Genomic DNA, 9,937 nt, shown 5'->3' on the forward strand with positions numbered 1-9,937 from the left:
GCTGCAGCATCATTGTATTAAATGAGAGACTTGTTTGCAGCTGGAGGTGCACTCTCTGGAGTGTATTCACTTCAAAAGCTTTAGGTGTAAACTGATGTTTTATACTGTTGTGGTTTAGCCCCACCCAGTAGCTAAGCACCACACAGCCACTTGCTCACCCTCTCACTTGGAGGAGAGAAAATATAATAAAAAGCTTGTGGGTTGAGATAAGGACAGGGAGAGACCATTCAGCAGTTACCATCACAGGCAAAACAGACTCAACTTGAGGAAGATTAACTTTATTTATTAACAATCAAACTAGACCAGGAAAATAAGAAACAAAACCAAATCTTAAGAGCACCTACCCTACCCCACCCCTCAGTTCTTCTTGCACTTAACTTCACTCTCAAATTCTATACCTCCTCCCCATCAGCAGCACAGGGGACAGGGAATGAGGGTTACAGTCAGTTTATTACGCATTGTTTCTGCCCCTCCTTGCTCCTCAGGGACAGGACTCCTCACATTCTTCCCCTGCTCTACAGACAGCCACCCATCAAGAGGCCAGGGATAAGACCTGCACCTCCTCCCTCTCTCCACCCTGTTGCTTTCTTTTCCCCTTCTTAAGTAGGTTATCACAGAAGCATTACCACCGTCGCTGATTGGCTTAGCCCTGACCAGCGGTGGGTCCACCCTGGAGTCAGCTGGCTCCACTGAACAAAGGGGAAACATCTAGCAGCTTATAACAGAAGCCACCCCTGTAGCTCCCCTGCCATCAAAACCCAAAACATATACCTTCCAACTTGGAGATTTGATCTATTTGAATCTAAACTGGATTCTTCATTAATTTTCTTATTCACTGTACAGTAATAGACAGTCCCAATTAACAGGTTACTTTTACTTCCTACCTTGGAGTACATAATTTTGAGGAACCAGGATTTACAGTCCTGGCACCAATCCAATAACAGGGCCCCTAACGCAACAGGCTTTCCACTACAGATCCAGTTGGCTTGTTCCTATTCATTCATAGCAAAGGTTTGCACAGTAACACATGCAATGGCACTGCGGGTGTAAGAAACAAAATTGTGAACACCAGTATACATGTCTTGCAAAACTTGGCTGAACATTTTCCATGGGTTAAGATGAATTGTAAAGAGTTTAGTAGTTGTGTCTAGCCCCTTTTCTGTATCTATGATCTGAACAATTACAGCTTGTTTGCTTAATTGTCCTAGCCTGGATACTTTATTATTAACAATCTCCAAGTCCATAGAATTTAAGACTCCCGTGCCCAAGCCAGCTGCTCCCAATCCTGTGGAAAGCTCTCAAGCAGTGTGGATTTTCCGGTGAGTCTTAAGCCATTGATTATATACATAGGTATTGTCCATTGTGAGCTATTTGGGTACACTTCAATAATATTAACATGGTCCCAGCAAATCATAAAGTAAAATTCACATGCTTTAGAAGTAAAAACCCCAAATCTTTCAGGAAATCCTTGGGCAACTACAACTAGTTCAACAGGAAGTGTTTTCCTCCAACCTCTCCATCTGACTCCCCAAAAGTTTGCCTCCTGGGCTCAGGAAAGATCTAGCCAAGAGCATGGAAGCTACCAGTAGGCACCCCTGTCCCTTCCTGTCATCCTCTCCCCACACTCAGATACCTAGAGTTCAGGCTTTTTATGTTACTTTCTTGGATATTTTTGGAATCTGGATACACTAGTTAGGACTTCACTGTGTCTCAAGCTCCTCCTGCGGCACCTCTGTTCCTCAACTTTGGGCCCAGCCTTGCCCTGAGAAGAGGGGAGGAGAGTGAGGTCCTGGGCTTGGTGGAGAGGACCTAGCCCAACTTCATGACCCTCTCCAGAGCTCTCAGCTTGGTAGGAGGAAGAGGCAAGTTTGTTTGCTCCTCAGCAGAAAGAGAATGTGCAATCTGGGTTCAAATAGGGATTGTAAGAAAGACGGGGACAAATCTTTAGCAGGGACTGTTGAGACAGGACAGGGGTAATGGTTTTAAACTAAAAGAGGGCAGATTTAGACTATAGAAAAGGAAGAAATTTTTTTACAACGAGCGTGGTGGAACACTGGAACAGGTTGCCCAGAGAGGTGGTAGATACCCCATCCCTGGAAACATTCAAGGCCAGGCTGGATCGGGCTCTGAGCAACCTGATCTAGTTGGAGATGTCCCTGCTCCTTGCAGGGGGGTTGGACTAGATGACCTTTGAAGGTCCCTTCCAACAGAAACCATTCTATGATTCTATGACTCACTAGCACACAGAAACTATGAATAGGAACACAGGGAGCCAAGTCTCCCACCACCACCTCCACCCTCAAGCCAAGGAAAAGAGAAGCACCGCAGTTGCATGGTCGCTGTCCATGGTAACCCCTCTGGTTCCGCCATTGTTCTGAAAGCTTTCAGACTACCTCCATGGAAGCCCTTGCCATGCAATGGCAAGGATGACAGGTGAGGGAGGGGGAGTACAGGTGAGGGAAGGTGTGCATGCCATGGCATGGAGGACATTGACCTTTCCCCAGACCCACCCTCTGAATGATATGAAACAGATTACATAGAGCCAGGCCCCAGGGATGCATGGAGCTAGGACTCGTCTGTCCCTAGGAATTGGTGTTCTTGTATTGAGCGTGAAGGCTCCTTGAATCCCCTCTCCAGGGACCCCAGGGGTAAGCAGTAATGCCAGACAGCCTCTGTGGTGCAGTTGTCAGACACTCAGTGGGTAAACTGCTGACTAGCACAGAAGCTCCTGTTATGGGGCAGGTTATCGGCTTTGCTCTCCAAGTGACATCCTGTGAGCACAAGATGTTTGATTTGAGCCCTAGGCTCCTAAGCCACTGCGGAGGCTCCTAAACCACTTTGGGCTCAGTGACATACCCTGAAGAGGAGTGCAGGGGTTACAGGAGTGCTCTCCCTGTGACCAAGAGCAGACACACCAGCAAGTTCTTTCTTCCAGCTCACATCATTGCTTTCGGCAATCCAGGAAGCTGCAGGCAAACAGGAGTAACAAACCCCACAGTAACAGACCCTATGCCTTGGCACAGATGGTGCTTTGCACGCAGACATTTCTGTGCAAGCCAGGAAGTCTGCCAGTGCACGTAGCTTTCTTTGGCATATCTTTCACCTCTGAGAACCCAGAAGCGACAGAGCTTTTAAACAGCTGCTTTCAAGTTGCTCCCCATCCTTTCACCCATGAACAGAACCATAGAGCACTACGCTTGTGAAGTTGCATATCACAGTGCCTCCAGAGCTCTAAGCCAGACTGTTAAATATGAGTCTGACAAAGAATGAGAAGTGACCCATACCTGTTAATTGTATGAGGGCAGAGGAACCTAACTGCTTCCAGCACCTCGCTCGCTCGTTGGAGGAAAGTAACCAGAATTTCTCTGCTGCCTCTGTTTGTGCTGATATTGCCAGAACCTCATATGGGCATCATAATGCTTTCTCTGTTTCCCTTTCTTGTTAAGCACCACATGCTTGAGAAAACTGTTAGCAATCTTTGAGAGGAAGATGACTATTCCCGCATTTCTGGAGACACTTGGGAGGAAAATGTCAACATTAAGCATATAAGAGACTCGGGAGAGACCAGAACTTTCTGTTCAGCTAGGGTTGTCTTTCTCCGTATCAGGTAGCTATGTAATAGCTGCATAGCTATTGCAAACAGCTAATAGCCTGCGCATGAAGCTCTTCCCAGTCCACAGACTGCAGACATCCACCCATAAACCCAAGTGGCCCCGAGAATGAGGTGTCTCAGGACCCTATTACATCAAAGCTGTTTTGTTAGTGTAAAGTCTCCCAGTTACAGACACATGCCCACAGAATAAATAGACCCATGTGTGTTCTCAGACTCCACTGCTCAGTTCATACCAGCTGTCTGGGACAGGCTTGTTCACTAATGACCCTTTTGCACCTTTAGCAGATTTTATCTTTCTCTCTACATCACTTTTTTCCCCCTTCTTTTTTGCCTTTTTTTTTTTAAGATATTTTGCTCCCTTCTTGTGCTATTTATTTTCCTTGATGCATTCTCCCCCTTTTTTTTTTCTGTAGTATTTAGATTTATCTAGGATAATTTGAGATCTCCTCGGAAATCTTGTTACCTCCTTTTCCAAATACATTGAACAGCAGACATCTCAGCTGTGACCCATGGGCTAATAAAGGTGTTGCAATCTCCGCTTCTTGAAAACCGCTAATTTTTCTCACTTTCTTCCCCGCCCCCCGCCCCCCGTCATTTTCTCAGGAGCTATTCCTTCTTATTCTAGAACAGTGTCATTTCTGAGTCACAGCTCCTCCCCTCGACGCTTCCCCAAGAGATATGTTGACTTTTACACAAATTGGCATTAATTTGTTGCCCACTTCTATTCTTAACGCTTCCTTCTTCCAAGTGTTGTGCCTCTTTGGAGAAGCTGGACTGACAGAGAGTTTTAGCTCTGTCTCGTCTTTGGAGCCTTTTAATTAAGTGCTGCTGCCACTTGGTTACTTCCCTTCCTGCCGTGCCAGGCATGACTTCATATGCGCACTCAAATACATTGCATTTGATCCCACTGGGCTTTTTCCTGAGAAAAATAGAGAAAGTACAGGGCGCTTTGTCCAGTTGAACCTCAGGCTCCTATCAGGGCTCACAGCTCTGTAATCCTCTCACGCCTGCTGTGCAGAGGCTGTGTGATAAAAGTAGTATGTGGAAACATCAGCAGAGAGAGAGAAAGAAAAATAGTGTCCTCACATCTCAGTGCTCTGCGGATGTCTGTTGCTCTTATTAGACAGCACAAAGGAGGGAACAACTTTGTGAGTGACCTCTTCACGGCACTGTCCACTGCAGGCATTAGTGACGCTCCAGCCATGTAAGAGGGAAAATCCCGTGAGGATATTTCAGCAATTTGAAAATCAAGAATGGCCTATAATCTGGAAAGTGGAATTTTTTCTTTACCCGCTGGAGACCTTGACACATCGGGCGGATAGTGACAGAGGACCGGGGCTGTTTCCAGACCCCTCAACATCCCTGTCTGTCATATTTGACAATGCACTCTGCCTGATGATAAAAGTATTTATTTTCCCCCATTTTCATCTCATCATTTTTCCATTGCATCCTCTCCTCTGTCCGCCAACTTTTTCTTCCCCTTCCCCCTTAACACACCAGGCAAAGAGATCAACCACCTCCACTCAACAGCGGTCAGGGAGGGAGAACCTGTGACTTTCAGCTGCTCCTGGATAAGAACTCTGTCTCCTGGTGAAAACGGGCTGCAGGGAAGGATGCCAGGATACAGCTCAGGGCTTTTACTGGGAAAGGGCAGATGCAGAGAAGAAATTCAGCTCGTGCTTCCAGAGCAATGGGACACAAAGCTACGGTCTGGTCCTGTTGGTATATTATGCCTGTCTCAATGACTCAGGCACCTATTACTCTCCGAAGAGATATTTCTGTGACAAAGCATCTGAGAGAGCCAGGCACAAACCTCTCTGTAGGCAAATGACACTTGTTCCTTCATGCCCTGCTCTTCTCCTCTCCCTCCCTTTCATCCAGTGTCAGATTTCTTTTAAACTTCTCCCCATTTCACCTATTCTCTGCTCTTTCTCGCCTTTTCTTTTACTCAGAGTCTTTTCTTTTTTTTTTTTAGGAGATGGCTACACAGCCTATTGGCAACTTTGGCAGCTTTTTTATGGACTTTCAACTCCAGTGCCAGTTGGGGTTAGGAGCAGTTAAAACCAGAACCCAGGAACATCTCTGTCCTTTTGAGCCTTCCAGGAAAACCAAGGAAGCCCAGTATGACCAGCTAACTGAGCTAAAAGGTATAGAGAGCAGCCCCAGGGGCACTGGTACCTGAAGAGAGCAAGCCCTAGAAAGAGGTTTTTTCATTCCCCAAGTACAGCTTTCAGGGAGGTTCCCCTAGGAATGTTCCATCCTACTGTTAGGGGTGGGAATGGGGGCATTCAGGTTGCTGCCTGTTGTTTTCTACAAGAGGAGCATGCTGCCTGTGTTATTCAGCATCCCTCGCTCAGCTGTTTTAGGCAGTTTTGTAGCACCTGAGTACATGCAGATAAACTTCTGCTCCAGAAATGGCTGCATGTAACTGACCGAGAGAGTCCTGAAGATGAGTCTGAAAAAGGTTCCAAGGTCCTGCTAGTTGAGAGCCACTACAAATACTAAATATTTTCCGCGGAGTGACATTCCCTGCCTCTGTCCTCCATATTGTAGCCTACGTAAGTACGCAGAGAAACACCGTGCAAAGAAGGGGTGCCTGAAAGTCTTTATTTTATGATATTTTTGGTATGTCTAGTCCCAAAGCAGGAGAAAAGGGTGACGAGAAAAAGCAGGTCACACAGAACGAGTGTCTCAGTTGGCAGCAATGGTTGCTTCGATCCAGGAGACATAATTGCAAACCTTGGTGTAAACCCCAGGATAGCCTTTCCGTGCACATCCTATACCCCAGGAAACAATTCCCTGGAGCTGCCCGTTGCAGACTACTGGACCGCCGGAATCCCCCTGTGCACGTAAAGGATATGGATATTCAGCAAATGGTATCAGTGTAAGTGATGAGCCAGAGATCCCAGAAATCACTGACACTCGAGGGAGCTCCATTGGGCTTTTCCTACATAGAAGTTCTACAAAGGGTATTTCTGATTACCACTCTACACCTGATGCTGCTGATCCCTACTTTAGCTCCAAGAGCACCACAGCTAAGGATGAGTGAGCTGCCTATTTTTGATGGATGCAGCCCTCGGCAGATGCTTACGGTATGTGTGTCTTAAATATTATTCTGCCAAATATTTCCATGGAGCTAGGCATATGTAAAATGCAGAGCAATTGTCAAGTGTGTTCATTTTCTGGACTGCCTGGATCTTGGCAGACTGGCTGTTTCATTTTTGGTGAGTCCAAAAATAACTTTTGCATCCTGAACTCAAAAGTCACTGTGATTCCCATTAACTCTCTCGTGCAGCCCTTATCCATTTTCAACAGCCTAAGGTGCAGGAGGTGGCACAGTCTGCTTGTGGAGAATTAGGGCAGACATATTCACTGTCTCAAAAAAGGGACAATGACTAACTGAGTGGGAAAAACCTAGCCTCACTCAATAAGCAACTTTCCCCCTAAGCCTCTGCTGTTGTTCAAAAAAACAGCACTCAGACATGCCAGTGCAGTATTGGAGCACAGGAGAATCTCTAATGTGATGGCCTCTTCTGCTAGCAAAAGGCAGGAGAGAATGGGAAAGGAGAGGCAGATGTTTTACCTGGCAGGAGTCTTTTCCTCCCTCCATGAATCCTACGCATATCATGTTATTGGTAATTTGCCCAGGGTAGGCTTTGGCACACTGGCTTGGGGAGAGTACAGGAGCTTTCAGGCACTGCAAGGTGTCTGGATACAGACCTACAAGAAAATAGAGACAGAGGTTGATGACATCTCTGAGTTCATTTCAGAGCCCGGAGAAGATCTTTCTTAGCAGAAATGCAATTACTGAGCATCCTGTTTTAGCAGTCGTCATTTTTCCTCTGAAAAGGAATCACAGCACGGATTCCTTTGGTTCACATGGTGCAGATTCTACCCATGGGCCACAGCTGATATCGCCAGGCCACAGAATTTATGGCAGAGTGAACACGCAGGTGAACGGCATATGGATGACTCAAGTGAGTCCATGTTGATAACACAGAACAAGAGGAAGGACCTTATAAAGGCTTGCCTTTGAAGCAGCTAAACAGTTACTGTCCTACCCGGGGTGATCCCTCAAAAAGGCCTGTTCCACAGCACTTCTCTGCATTTTACCCTGTACTGTTTGGAGTTAATTGTGAGGTCTTAGAGCATCTCCCGGGCCCTCATGATGCTGTACATTTCCAGAGAGTACTCACTGCCACTGCTGAGTGTGTTGCCCCAGCCAGAGATTAGGCATGTGGTGCCTGTGGCCACGCAGCTGGTAGGCAGAGGAATTGTTTGGACAGCTCGGTTGAGCTGGGCGGGTTGGGCAAGCTTGATGAGCATAATGTCATTGTCCAGTGTTGCAGAGCTGTAGCCAGGGTAGCGGATGACTTTAGCCGAGCTAATCAACTGCTGTGTCGATTCGGTGAGGGCCAGGTTATGTTTCCCGAGATGCACTTGGATGCGACTGGAAAAGAGAAGGAATGGCATATACTTGACTGCTACCGATGGGTTATGAGGAACCTCCCCGTCACCGTATGCCCTCACTTCAACATCGCTATCGTAGCAGCTGTTCTCATGCAGGTTATCTTTCTTGTCCTGCAATAGGTCCTGGGGATCCACACTGAGATCCTACGCACTCCCAGGACAGGTGGTGAATTTCCATGGGTTTATTTTGTTGAGCTGGGACAAGTTAAATCTATAACAGTGCTTATTCAAACATTCTGGCCTCATTCCTCTTCCCATTCTCCAGGGACTAATTTTTAGCAAGATTAATGCCATTTATAAGAAATGACAGCCTGTAACTCGCTGCTAGATTATGACATTGTCATTTCAGAAAGTGCTCTGCATTCGCAGAAACATTTTCAGAAGTGGAAAACCCTTCATAATGCCTCAGCCTGGCCTCCTGAATGAGCCACCCATTCCTCAGTTGCCTCCTGTCAGAACAGAGTCACCTACTTATTTGGATGTCACAGCTCAGAATTCCTGCTAGAAGTGAACTGGAAGAAAGAAGTAGGTTACAGAAGAATATGATTTTTTCCACTCACGACTTGTAGCAGTGAGCAGCTGACACGACCCACTGGCTGTTGATGAGGGAACCTCCACAGAAGTGATACCCAGAATTCAGGGACACCTGATAGGGGATAGAGTTTGCTGTACAGGTGTAGCCTCCCACGATCTTGTCATCATCATCATCGGCGTTGATGGGGAAGGCAACTGGGAGATAAGAAGTGGCATATATCAACTTCTGGCATAAGGAATCTTGTGCCCCTGTGACTGACTGAAGCATCTCACTTGTAGGCTCAACTTCTATAAAACCTCACGGTAGCAGTGGTGGGAAGTCTAACGGACATTCATTTGCTGCTCCCTAAACTAAGATGATGAGACTTAGATTGGTGTCTCACGTATCAGCATCTCAAGCTCTGACTGCTAGTCCCAGAGTGAACATAAGAACATAGAAATGTTCTTGTTGGACCAGATCAAAGGCATGTCTGTCCCAGGATCCTGTCTGCAGTAGCGGTCATTAGTGGACTGTGTGGAAGTACAAGTCTGCAACAATACTTCCTTGGAGCACTCGCTCATAATCCGGAAATTTACAGCAGCTTTAGCCAGAGGTATCATCTTTCTACTTCATAACCCTTAAGAGAGAGACAGTCTTTTTTGAAGCGATGGACACATTTCAGTATTCCTGGGTCAAGAACCACTATGAAGGAGTTCAGTCCACATTTTTTGAAACGAGCTATTATGAACAGACAGCAGCAGTCAAAAGAAGTTGCACTGCTCTGCCTTAAAACTTTGCCACTTGAAACTGGACTTCACTTTCTCACAATAGACTACGTTGCCAAGTTGCTCAGAAAATGAGCTTCCTTATAAATTACAAAACTAGAAGTAAAAAATATACTCACCAGCCACACCAACAAAGGCAACAAACAGTATGTATTTCATGATTTTGATACAGCCTCAAGCCCAGACTGGTGGACTGGAAGTGTGAGCTGCTAGAAATACGTTTTTTGAAATGGTCTTATCTCTAGTCCAAGGTTTTCTCCAGAGAAAAAGTACACAGTGGAAAATTTGAAGATCCAAATATGGGCTCTAGGAGGCATTGGTAGAAAGTACAAATAACATAGCAGTTAATCATAAACCTTTCCTAAGATAGAGAGCTATTTTAAATTATTTCAGAGGGCAGCCTTCAATTTGAAAATACAGTTGGGCTTTGGAAGATGTGTAGATGTTTATCTGTCTTATTCTTACACGCAGCACCTGTTGCAAGCAACTCTCAAACCCTTTTGAGTTTCCTATGCGCTGATGGTGTCATTTTCAAAAATGCCTACTTTGCCACCA

At 46.0% G+C, this 9,937-nt stretch overlaps 1 protein-coding gene across 1 annotated transcript; it reads right to left on the reverse strand.

Moving 5' to 3' along the window:
- Positions 1 to 6,304: 6,304 nt before the first annotated feature.
- On the reverse strand, positions 6,305 to 9,541 carry LOC104474258 (trypsin I-P1). Its single transcript, XM_086766125.1, has 5 exons — positions 9,502 to 9,541; positions 8,644 to 8,812; positions 7,810 to 8,063; positions 7,197 to 7,333; positions 6,305 to 6,454 (listed from the first exon to the last, which is right to left on the reverse strand). The coding sequence occupies exons 1-5, from the start codon at positions 9,539 to 9,541 to the stop codon at positions 6,305 to 6,307; spliced, it is 750 nt and encodes a 249-aa protein (XP_086622251.1).
- Between the last annotated feature and the right edge of the window lie 396 nt (positions 9,542 to 9,937).

This window comes from Chlamydotis macqueenii, chromosome 1 (assembly GCF_036417535.1).
Source record: "Chlamydotis macqueenii isolate bChlMac1 chromosome 1, bChlMac1.mat, whole genome shotgun sequence".
In the NCBI taxonomy this organism is placed as follows: Eukaryota; Metazoa; Chordata; class Aves; order Otidiformes; family Otididae; genus Chlamydotis; species Chlamydotis macqueenii.